This window comes from Chiloscyllium punctatum, chromosome 2, assembly GCF_047496795.1.
Source record: "Chiloscyllium punctatum isolate Juve2018m chromosome 2, sChiPun1.3, whole genome shotgun sequence".
Taxonomy (NCBI): domain Eukaryota; kingdom Metazoa; phylum Chordata; class Chondrichthyes; order Orectolobiformes; family Hemiscylliidae; genus Chiloscyllium; species Chiloscyllium punctatum.
Genome location: NC_092740.1, coordinates 2,415,142 through 2,427,616, shown reverse-complemented (window position 1 = coordinate 2,427,616; position 12,475 = coordinate 2,415,142). Strand labels below are relative to the sequence as shown.

The following is a 12,475-nucleotide window of genomic DNA, read 5'->3' as shown; positions in this document are numbered from 1 at the left end:
GGGAGGGTGGTAAAAAAGGAGGGGGGGGTGGCATTCCTAATTAGAAATGGTATAACGGCTGCAGAAAGGAAGTTTGAGGGGGATCTGCCTCTGGAGGTAGTATGGGCTGAAGTCAGAAATAGGAAAGGTGCAGTCACCTTGTTGGGTGTTTATTATAGGCCCCCCAATAGCAGCAGAGATGTGGAGAAACAGATTGGGAAACAGATTTTGGAAAGGTGCAGAAGCCACAGGGTCGTAGTCATGGGCGACTTCAACTTCCCAAATATTGATTGGAAGCTCTTTAGATCAAGTAGATTGGACGGGGCGGTGTTTGTGCAGTGTGTCCAGGAAGCTTTTCTAACGCAGTATGTAGATTGTCCAACCAGAGGGGAGGCCATATTGGACTTGGTACTCGGTAATGAACCGGGACAAGTGGTGGGCTTGTTAGTGGGTGAACATTTTGGTGATGGTGACCACAATTCTGTGACTTTCACCTTGGTTATGGAAAGAGATAGGTGCGCACAACAAGGTAGATTTTACAATTGGGGGAAGGGAAATTACGATGCTGTAAGACAGGATTTGAGGAGCATACGTTGGGAGCATAGGCTGTCAGGGAAGGATGTGGTGGAAATGTGGAACTTTTTCAAGGAGCAGATACGACGTGTCCTTGATATGTATGTACCTATCAGGCAGGAAAGAAATGGTCGTGTGAGGGAGCCTTGGTTGACGAGGGAGGTTGAATGTCTAGTAAAGAGGAAGAAGGAGACTTACATAAGGTTGAGGAAACAGGGTTCAGACAGAGCAGTGGAGGGATACAGGATAGCCAGAAGGGACCTGAAGAAAGGGATTAGGAGAGCTAAGAGAAGGCATGAAAAATCCTTGGCGGATAGGATCAAGGATAACCCCAAGGCATTTTATGCATATGTGAGAAACCTGAGAATGACGAGAACGAGGGTAGGTCTGATCAAGGACAGTAGTGGGAGACTGTGTATTGAGTCGGAAGAGATAGGAGAGGTCTTGAACAAGTACTTCTCTTCAGTATTTACGAACGAGAGGGACCGTATTGTTGAAGAGGAGAGTGTGAAACGGACTGTTAAGCTAGAAGAGATACCTGTTAGGAAGGAAGATGTGTTGGACATTTTGAACAACTTGAGGATAGACAAGTCCCCTGGGCCTGACGGGATATATCCTAGGATTATATGGGAAGCAAGAGAGGAAATTGCAGTACCGTTGGCAATGATCTTCTCGTCTTCACTGGCAACGGGGGTGGTACCAGGGGACTGGAGAATAGCGAATGTTGTGCCCCTGTTCAAAAAAGGGAATAGGGATAACCCCAGGAATTACAGGCCAGTTAGTCTTACTTCTGTGGTAGGCAAAGTAATGGAAAGGGTACTGAGGGATAGGATTTACGAGTATCTGGAAAGACACTGCTTGATTAGGGACAGCCAGCACGGATTTGTGAAGGGTAGGTCTTGCCTTACAAGTCTTATTGAATTCTTCGAGGAGGTGACCAAGCATGTGGATGAGGGTAGAGCAGTGGATGTAGTGTACATGGATTTTAGTAAGGCATTTGATAAGGTTCCCCATGGTAGGCTTATGCGGAAAGTCAGGAGGCATGGGATAGTGGGAAATTTGGCCAATTGGATAGAAAACTGGCTAACCGGTCGAAGTCAGAGAGTGGTGGTAGATGGTAAATATTCAGCCTGGAGCCCAGTTACAAGTGGAGTTCCGCAGGGTTCAGTTCTGGGTCCTCTGCTGTTTGTAATTTTTATTAATGACTTAGATGAGGGAGTCGAAGGGTGGGTCAGTAAATTTGCAGATGATACGAAGATAGGTGGAGTTGTGGACAGTGAGGAGGGCTGTTGTCGGCTGCAGAGGGACTTAGATATGATGCAGAGCTGGGCTGAGGAGTGGCAGATGGAGTTCAACCCTGCCAAGTGTGAGGTTGTCCATTTTGGAAGGACAAATAAGAATGCGGAATACAGGGTTAATGGTAGGGTTCTTAGTCAGGTGGAGGAACAGAGGGATCTTGGGGTCTATGTACATAGATCTTTGAAGGTTGCCACTCAGGTGGATAGAGTTTGTAAGAAGGCCTATGGAGTATTATCGTTCATTAGCAGAGGGATTGAATTCAAGAGTCGTGAAGTGATGTTGCAGCTGTACAGGACTTTGGTTAGGCCACAGTTGGAGTACTGTGTGCAGTTCTGGTCGCCTCACTTTAGGAAAGATGTGGAAGCTTTGGAGAGGGTGCAGAGAAGATTTACCAGGATGTTGCCTGGAATGGAGAGTAGGTCGTACGAGGATAGGTTGAGAGTTCTCGGCCTTTTCTCGTTGGAACGGCGAAGGATGAGGGGTGACTTGATAGAGGTTTATAAGATGATCAGAGGAATAGATAGAGTAGACAGTCAGAAACATTTTCCCCGGGTACAACAGAGTGTTACAAGGGGACATAAATTTAAGGTGAAGGGTGGAAGGTATAGGGGAGATGTCAAGGGTGGGTTCTTTACCCAGAGAGTAGTGGGGGCATGGAATGCGCTGCCCGTGGGAGTGGTAGAGTCAGAATCATTGGCGACCTTTAAGCGGCATTTGGATAGGTACATGGATGGGTGCTTAATCTAGGTTAGAAGTTCGGCACAACATCGTGGGCCGAAGGGCCTGTTCTGTGCTGTATTGTTCTATGTTCTATGTTCTATCACACAGAAACCTATAAAATTCTAACAAGATGAGATAAATGCAGGAAAGATGTTCCCGATCACCAGGGAGCCCAGAACCAGGGATCCCAGTCTAAGGATACAGGGTAGGTGATTTAGGACTGGGACTGAGCTGAGTAGAAATTTCTTTCCCAAGGGACTGATGAGAATTCTCTACCATGGAAAACGGTGGAGGCCAAAAGATTAAGTTCTTAGCAGCAGATTTAGTTCTTAGGGCTAAAGGTATCAACAGACAATAGACAATAGACAATAGGTGCAGGAGGAGGCCATTCTGCCCTTCGAGCCTGCACCACCATTCAATATGATCATGGATGATCATCCTTAATCAGTATCCTGTTCCTGCCTTATCCCCATATCCCTTGATTCCACAATCCCTGAGAGCTCTATCCAACTCTTTCTTAAATGAATCCAGAGACTGGGCCTCCACTGCCCTCTGGGCCAGAGCATTCCACACAGCCACCACTCTCTGGGTGAAGAAGTTTCTCCTCATCTCTGTCCTAAATGGTCTACCCCGTATTTTTAAGCTGTGTCCTCTGGTTCGGGATTCACCCATCAGCGGAAACATGTTTCCTGCCTCTAGAGTGTCCAATCCTTTAATAATCTTATATGTCTCAATCAGATCCCCTCTCAGTCTTCGAAACTCAAGGGTATACAAGCCCAGTCAATCCAGTCTTTCAGCGTAAGGTAGTCCCGCCATTCCAAGAATTGACCTCGTGAACCTACGCTGCACTCCCTCAATAGCCAGAATGTCTTTCCTCAAATTTGGAGAGCAGACCTGCACTCAATACTCCAGGTGTGGTCTCACCAGGGCCCTGTACAGCTGCAGAAGAACCTCTTTGCTTCTATATTCAATCCCTCTTGTTATGAAGGCCAGCATGCTATTAGCCTTCTTCACTACCTGCTGTACCTGCATGCTTACCTTCATTGACTGCTGTAAAAGAACACCCAGATCTCTCTGTACTACCCCTTTACCTAACTTGACTCCATTTAGGTAGTAATCTTCCTTCCTGTTCTTGCCACCAAAGTGGATAACCAGACATTTCTCCACATTAAACTGCATCTGCCATGCATCTGACCACTCACCTAACTTGTCCAGGTCACCCTGTAATCTCCTAACATTCTCATTACATTTCACCATCCCACCCAGCTTTGTATCATCAGCAAATTTGCTAATGTTATTGCTAATACCATCTTCTATATCATTAATATATATTGTAAAAAGCTGCAGTCCCAGTACTGATCCCGGCGGTACCCCACTGGTCACTGCCTGCCATTCCGAAAGGGAGCCGTTTATCACTACTCTTTGTTTCCTATCAGCCAACCAACTTTCAATCCAAGTTAGTACTTTGCCCCCAATACCATGCACCCTAATTTTGCTTACTAACTTCCTATGTGGGACTTCAAAAGCTTTCTGAAAGTCCAGGTACACTACATCTACTGGATCTCCCTCGTCCATCTTCAGAGTTACATCCTCAAAAAATTCCAGAAGATTAGTTAAGCATGATTCCCCCTTCATAAATCCATGCTGACTCTGACCTATCCTGTTACTACTATCCAGATGTGTCGTAATTTCATCCTTTATCATAGACTCCAGCATCAGGCGACTGACTGTGTGGAGTTTGCACATTCTCCCCGTGTCTGCGTGGGTTTCCTCCGGGTGCTCCGGTTTCCTCCCACAGTCCAAAGATGTGCAGGTCAGGGTGAATTGGCCATGCTAAATTGCCCATAGTGTTAGGTAAGGGGTAAATGTAGGGGTATGGGTGGGTTACGCTTCGGCGGGTCGGTGTGGACTTGTTGGGCCGAAGGGCCTGTTTCCACACTGTAAGTAATCTAATCTAATCTAATCTTTCCCACCACTGAAGCCAGACTAACTGGTCTATAATTTCCTGCTTTCTCTCTCCCACCTTTCTTAAAAAGTGGTACAACATTAGCCACCCTCCAAGCCGCAGGAACTGATCCCGAATCTATCAAACTCTGGAAAATAATCACCAACACATCCACGATTTCTCGAGTGACCTCCTTCAGTACCCTGGGATGCAGACCATCAGGCCCCGGGGACTTATCAACCTTCAGACCTAACAGTCTCTCCAACACCAAATCCTGGCAAATATAAATTCCCTTCAGTTCAGGTCCTTCAGCCACTGTTACCTCTGGGAGATTGCTTGTGTCTTCCCCAGTGAACACAGATCTGAAGTACCAATTCAATTCTTCTGCCATTTCTTTGTTCCCCATAATATATTCCCCTGTTTCTGTCTTCAAGGGCCCAATTTTAGTCTTCACCATTTTTTTGCCTTTCACATACCTAAAAAAGCTTTTACTATCCTCCTTTATATTTTTGGCCAGTTTACCTTCGTACCTCATTTTTTCTCTGCGTATTTCCTTCTTAGTAATCCTCTGTTGTTCTTTAAAAGCTTCCCAGTCCTCAGTTTTCCCACTCATCTTTGCTATGTTATACTTTTTCTCTTTTAACTTTATATGTTTGTTCACTTCCCTCCTCAGCCACGGCCAGCCATGCCTCCTCCTATGATCTTTCTTCCTTTTTGGAATGAACTGATCCTGCACCTTCTGCATTACACACAGAAATATCTGCCATTGTTCCTCCACTGTCATCCCTGCTAAGGTATTGCACCATTGAACTTTGGCCAGCTCCTCCCTCATAGCTCCATAGTTCCCTTTATTCAACTGAATATCAAAGGGTCTGGGGAGAAAGCAGGAGCAGGGGACTGAATTGGATGATCAATCACTGAATGGCACAGCAGAACCATTCCTGCTCCTTGTTTCTATGTTGCTATGCTCTGACCTCGTTGTACATCTTGCTGCTGATGCTGGCCAGTTTGGCTGTTGCAGATGGTCTCATGGTCTCCATGGCAAGCTTGGAGAGATGAGCATTCTCTTTCCTGCGCAGGGCAATGTAGATCTGGTACAGGAGGCGTGTGGCAACTCCTGGCTCCTGCTGAACCAGTCCCATCACCACCTTGTCACTGATCATCACCCCCAAGAGCTGCAGAGTCGGAAACAGGCGCTGGAAATTATTGATCTGAGAAATGGTGTTCCTGAGCACAGAAACAAAGAACAATGAGATGACAGAAGGCTGGAGTCCCGCATCCTCGGGAGCTCAGTTATACGGAACTGCAGATGCTGTCAGTCTGAAACAAAAACAGAAATTGCTGGAGAAACTGCAGATATCACAGTATCTGTGGAAGGAAAGGAGAGTTAACATTTCAGGTCTCGTGACTCTTTATGACCCTGTTTTGATTTTACTCTGTTATATCATATCACTCTCTTCTGGCAGTTGGAGGTGCCGATAGTGGACTGGGGTGTACAAAGTTAAAAATCACGCAGTCTAACAGGTGTATTTGGAAGGACGCGCTTTCGGAGCGAAGCTCCTTCATTGTGGGCATCCACCTGATGAAGGAGTGACGCTCCAAAAGCTCGTCCTTCCAAATACACCTGTTGGATTATAATCTGGTGTTGTGTGATTTTTAACTTCTTCTGGCATTATTCAATTTACCCTGCTCATCGGTATCACACGGCATACTAGACACTTGGCTAATCAACAATATTCAGTGAAAAGGGTGACACTACACATTGCCTTGGTTCAAAATATAAATTGGTTAGAGTGACATTGTACACCGGCTGTGATTAGACTATAGGACCATGAAATACAAGAGCAGAATTAAGCCAATCGGCCCATCTAGTCTGGTCTGCCATTCGATCATGGCTGATCTGTTTCTCAACCCCATTTTCCTGTCTTCTCCCTGTAGCCTTTCATCCTCTTTAAAACCAAGAACATATCTATTTCTGTGTTAAATACACGCAGTGAGTTGACACCCACAGCCCTCTGCAGCAATGAGTCCCACAGATTCCCCACCCTCAGGTGAAGAAATTCCTCATCATCTCAGTTCGAAAGGGTCATCCCTTCACCCCGAGGCTGTGTCCCCAGATACTAGTCTCTCCTTCTCGTGGAAACCTGGTCTCCATGTCCACTCTGTCTAGGTCTCTCAGTATTCCGTAAGTTTCAATGAGATTCCCCTTCAACATTCCAAACTGCATCAAGTATAGACCCAGAGTCCTCAACCACTTCACATATGACAAGCCCTTCAACCCCAGGATCAATCTTATAAATCTCCTCTGGACCTCCTTCAACAACAGGACATCCTTCCTGAGATACAGGGCCCAAAACTGCTCAGAATATTCCAAATGGGTCTGATCTTATACATCCTCAGCTGTACATCTCTGGTCTTGTATTATAGCCCTCTGGAAACATTAACATTGTATATACCTTCCTAACTGCCAACTGAACCGACATGGCGGCCTTCAGAGTATCCTGAATAAGGACACCCAATCCCTTTGTGCTTCAGATTTCCAAAGCCTTTCCCCATTTAGACAAGTCTCTGCCTCTAATCCTCGTACCAAAGTGCAAAACCTCACCCTTTCCCACATTGTATTCCATCGGTCACATCTTTGCCCACTCTCCCAGCCTGTCCAAGTCCTTCTGCAGCCTCACGTCCTCAACATTACCTGTCCCTCCACCTATCTTTGTATCATCTGAAAGCTTAGCAACAATTTCCTTCATCCAGATCGTTAATGTCTGATGTCTATTTGTGGCCCCAACACTAACCCCTGTACAAGTCCACTAGCCGCCAGTTGCCCATCCTGAAACAGACCCTCTACCTTCTGACAGTCAGCCAATCCTCTAACTACGCCAGTGATTATCCCTTCACACCATTGGTTCCGACCTTATTTAGCAGCCTCTTGGTTAGCACCTTGTCTTTTGGAAATTGAAACAGACCATATCCACTATTTCTCCTTTGTCTAACTCCCAATGCCTCTGCAGTCTGTACAGCTATCTTCTTCAGAGCTCTGGGGTGTCGTCCAACTGATGGCCACTACACTCACGTCTGCCCCTTGTCTCCAATGTCATTGAGTGTCAATAGCCCATCCATTAGTGGTATTAATCTGATTGCCCTGAGGTGCCAAGAATCTTTGATAATAAACTGAACTGCTCCACAATGCAGCTTTATACACCTTCAACATCAAGGTTATGTTGTAACTTGAGCTTCCAATATTGTTACCATCCAATATTATCAAAATGTGTATATCCAGTCCAGGCAGCATGGGTCATGGTGTTTCGTAATGAGAGCTCATGTCAAATATTTCCTGAACCAACAGAGACAGAGACAGAGACAGGGAACTCTCCCACCTTCCCTTGGAGAACTGGTCAAAGTCATCCTGGAGTTTGTGGCGATTAAGAATCTCTCCAATCAGGTATCCCGTGGAAAATTCCCTTGCAAATGTACTGGGGTCTGGAATGGAAACAACAGTCAGTCCCGACACAATCAGAATGACAGGCAGAAAAGTGACCCACAGCATTCCTCAGCAGTTTAATCACTCTCCTCTCTGGCTTTGTCCGTTTTCGGAGTCACTTACTAAACGTCTTCCTCACTGCATCCCACAGTGTGTCATCATCTGTCTCACCCCATGACACACCATCCTTTGCAAGAGAGTCTCTCTCTATCTATTTTTAACCTCTTTCCCTTCTTTCCCTCTCTCTCCACGAGATCCCACTAACTGGAGGGCTCTATCTTCCTCACTTCCTCCAGCTCTGTACCTCTTTCAAACTCTCTGAATTTCTCTTTCTATCCATTTCTTCACTCACTCTATCTGTTTGTCTCCCCCTCCCCCCCCACCCCCACCCCCACCCCCACCCGGTCTTCCTTCAGTCCCTGGCCTTCTTCCTATTCCAGTTTCTCACTCTCTCGGTCTCTAACTGACACGACAGCACACACTTTCTCCTGCTTTTCCCTCTGTGTCCTCCTCGCACCTATCCACTGTCTCCCACCAGCAGTTAAACTCTCAAAGTCACACACATTCCTCTCCCTCAACCAGTTCCTCCACACTCTCCCCCCTCACTCTCTCCCCTCCCCCCTCACTCCCTCACTTCCCTCCCCCCTCACTCCCTCACTTCCCTCCCCCCCTCACTCCCCCCTTCCCTCCCCCCCCTCACTCCCCCAACCCTCCCCCCACCCTCCCCCCTCACTCCCTCACTTCCCTCCCCCCACACCCCCCCCCCTCCTCACCCCTCACCCCCCCTCCCCTCACTCCCCCCTTCCCTCCCCCCTCACACCCCCCTAACCCCCCTCCCCTCACTCCCCCCTTCCCTCCCCCCCTCACCCCCCCCTCACTCCCCCCTCCCCTCCTCCCCCTCCTCACCCCCTCCCCTCACTCCCCCCCTTCCCTCCCCCCCTCACCCCCCCCTCACTCCCCCCTCCCCTCCTCCCCCCTCCTCCCCTCACCCCCCCCTCACTCCCCCCTTCCCCTCCCCCCCTCCTCACCCCCCTCCCCTCACTCCCCCTTCCTCCCCCCCTCACCCCCCTCCCCTCCTCCCCCCTCCTCACTCCCCCCTCCCCTCCTCCCCCCTCCTCACCCCCTCCCCTCCTCCCCACCCCCTCCCCTCCTCCCCACCCCCTCCCCCTCCTCCCCCCCTTCCCTCCCCTCCTCCCCCCTTCCTCCCCTCCTCACTCCCCCCTCCCCTCCTCCCCCCTCCTCACCCCCTCCCCTCACTCCCCCCTTCCTCCCCCCCCTCCCCCCCCTCCCCTCACTCCCCCCTTCCCTCCCCCCCCCTCCCCTCACTCCCCCTTCCCTCCCCCCCCTCCCCTCACTCCCCCCTTCCCTCCCCCCCTCACCCCCCCTCCCCTCCTCCCCCCTTCCCTCCCCCCTCACCCCCCCCCTCCCCTCCTCCCCCCTCACCCCCCCCTCCCCTCACTCCCCCCTTCCCTCCCCCCCTCACCCCCCCCTCCCCTCCCCTCCTCCCCCCTCCTCACCCCTCCCCTCACCCCCCCCCTCCCCTCCTCCCCCCTCACCCCCCCCTCCCCTCCTCCCCTCCTCCCCCCCCCCTCCCCTCCTCCCCTCCTCCCCCCCCCTCCCCTCCTCCCCTCCTCCCCCCCCTCCCCTCCTCCCCCCTCACCCCCCCTCCCCCTCCTCCCCCCCTCACCCCCCCCCTCCCCTCCTCCCCCCTCACCCCCCCCTCCCCTCCTCCCCCCTCACCCCCCCCCTCCCCTCCTCCCCCCTCACCCCCCCCTCCCCCCCCTCCCCCCTCCCCTCCTCACCCCCCCCCTCCCCTCCCCACCCCCCCCCTCCCCTCCCCTCCTCACCCCCCCTCCCCTCCTCACTCCCCCCTCCCCTCCTCACTCCCCCCTCCCCTCCCCCCTCCCCTCCCCTCCCCCCTCCCCTCCTCACTCCCCCCTCCCCTCCTCACCCCCTCACCCCCTCCCCTCACTCCCCCCCAGACCCCCCCTCACTCCCCCCCAGACCCCCCCTCACCCACTCTCCGGGACAGCCCCACATCCTCATTGAGCCACTGACACAAGATGTCGGTCATTGCGGCTCCGGGAACATGGAGACGCTGCTGCGGTTCCTATGGTCACTGTCACCATGGAGACAGGACTCCGCCCCCTGCCGTCAGAACCCGCCCACGGCGCACGGGTACCGCCCACTGGGTACAGGGTCCGCCCCCTGCGGACTGGTCCCCGCCCACGGCGCACGGGTACCGCCCACTGAGTACAAGGACCGCCCCCTGCAGACTGGTCCCCGCCCACTTCGGGATGCGCACCGCCCCTTTGGAATCGACACCCCGCCCCTTAAACACTCGGCCCCGCCTCCTGATGATGCAGCGGAATCGCCCCCTTGGACAGAGACTGAGGGAGGGGAGGGTGAGGGAAGGTGAGACTGAGGGAGAGGAGACCTTGGGAGGGGAGACTGAGGGAGGGTGAGGCTGAGGGAGGGTGAGACTGAGGGAGGGTGAGGCTGAGGGAGGGGAGATTGAGGGAGGGTGAGGCTGAGGGAGAGGGAGAGGAGACCTTGGGAGGGTGAGACTGAGGGAGGGTGAGACTGAGGGAGAGGGAGAGGAGACCTTGGGAGGGGGAGACTGAGGGTGAGTGATGCTGAGGGAGGGGAGACTGCGGCAGGGTGAGGCTGAGGGAGGGTCAGCTATGGGAGGGGAGAATGAGGGAGGATGAGGCTGAGGGAGGGGAGAATGAGGGAGGGTGAGACTGAGGGTGAGTGATGCTGAGGGAGGGGAGACTGCGGCAGGGTGAGGCTGTGGGCGGGTGAGGCTGTGGGCGGGTGAGGCTGTGGGCGGGTGAGGCTGTGGGCGGGTGAGGCTGTGGGCGGGCAAGGCTGTGGGAGGGGTGATGAGGGAGGGTGAGGGTGTGAGCGGGTGAGGCAGTGGGCCGGGGAGACTGAGTGAGGGTGAGGCTGAGGGAGGGGTGATTGAGGGAGGGTGAGGCTGAGGGAGAGGTGATTGAGGGAGGGTGAGACTGTGGGAGGGTGAGGCTGTGGGAGGGTGAGGCTGTGGGCGGGTGAGGCTGTGGGCGGGTGAGGCTGTGGGCGGGTGAGGCTGTGGGCGGGTGAGGCTGTGGGAGGGGTGATTGAGGGAGGGTGAGGGTGTGAGCGGGTGAGGCAGTGGGCCGGGGAGACTGAGTGAGGTGAGGCTGAGGGAGGGGTGATTGAGGGAGGGTGAGACTGTGGGCGGGTGAGGCTGTGGGCGGGTGAGGCTGTGGGAGGGTGAGGCTGTGGGAGGGTGAGGCTGTGGGAGGGTGAGGCTGTGGGAGGGTGAGGCTGTGGGAGGGGTGATTGAGGCAGGGTGAGGCTTCGGGAGGGGAGACTGAGGGAGGGTGAGGCTGTGGGAGGGTGAGGCTTCGGGAGGGGAGACTGTGGGAGGGTGAGGCTTCGGGAGGGGAGACTGAGGGAGGGTGAGGCTGAGGAGGGTGAGGCTGAGGGAGGGGTGATTGAGGCAGGGTGAGGCTTCGGGAGGGGAGACTGAGGGAGGGTGAGGCAGAGGGAGGGTGAGACTGTGGGAGGGTGAGGCTTCGGGAGGGGAGACTGTGGGAGGGTGAGGCTTCGGGAGGGGAGACTGAGGGAGGGTGAGGCTGAGGGAGGGGTGATTGAGGCAGGGTGAGGCTTCGGGAGGGGAGACTGAGGGAGGGTGAGGCAGAGGAGGGTGAGACTGTGGGAGGGTGAGGCTTCGGGAGGGGAGACTGTGGGAGGGTGAGGCAGAGGGAGGGTGAGGCAGAGGGAGGGTGAGGCAGAGGGAGGGTGAGACTGTGGGAGGGTGAGACTGTGGGAGGGTGAGACTGTGGGAGGGTGAGACTGTGGGAGGGTGAGACTGTGGGAGGGTGAGACTGTGGGAGGGTGAGACTGTGGGAGGGTGAGGCTTCGGGAGGGTGAGGCTTCGGGGAGGGTGAGGCTTCGGGAGGGTGAGGCTTCGGGAGGGGAGACTGAGGGAGGGTGAGGCTGTGGGAGGGTGAGGCTGTGGGAGGGTGAGGCTGCGGGAGGGTGAGGCTGCGGGAGGGTGAGGCTGCGGGAGGGTGAGGCTGCGGGAGGGGTGAGGCTGCGGGAGGGTGAGGCTGCGGGAGGGTGAGGCTGCGGGAGGGTGAGGCTGCGGGAGGGTGAGGCTGCGGGAGGGTGAGGCTGCGGGAGGGTGAGGCTGCGGGAGGGTGAGGCTGCGGGAGGGTGAGGCTGCGGGAGGGTGAGGCTGCGGGAGGGTGAGGCTGCGGGAGGGTGAGGCTGCGGGAGGGGAGACTGAGGCAGGGTGAGGCAGAGGGAGGGTGAGACTGTGGGAGGGTGAGACTGTGGGAGGGTGAGGCTTCAGGAGGGGAGACTGTGGGAGGGTGAGGCTGTGGGGGGTGAGCTGGGGGGTGAGGCTGTGGGAGGGTGAGGCTGTGGGAGGGTGAGGCTGTGGGGGGGGTGGGGGGGGTGAGGCCGAGGGAGGGGAGACTGATTGA

At 54.0% G+C, this 12,475-nt stretch overlaps 1 protein-coding gene across 3 annotated transcripts in view; it reads right to left on the bottom strand.

Annotated features, from left to right (window-relative positions):
* spef2 (sperm flagellar 2) overlaps positions 1-10,106 on the bottom strand; it is a 714,991-nt gene extending 704,885 nt beyond the window's left edge. For 2 of the 3 annotated variants that reach the window (XM_072592835.1, XM_072592845.1), the window contains exons 1-3: positions 10,014-10,106; positions 7,894-7,996; positions 5,491-5,743 (exon numbers count right to left, since the gene is read on the bottom strand). In XM_072592835.1, the coding sequence (XP_072448936.1) occupies positions 5,491-5,743; positions 7,894-7,996; positions 10,014-10,071 (414 nt within the window). In that variant the 5' untranslated portion in view covers positions 10,072-10,106. The remainder of the gene's footprint in view (positions 1-5,490; positions 5,744-7,893; positions 7,997-10,013) is intronic. The other variant, XM_072592854.1, reaches the window with a different exon arrangement.
* Between the last annotated feature and the right edge of the window lie 2,369 nt (positions 10,107-12,475).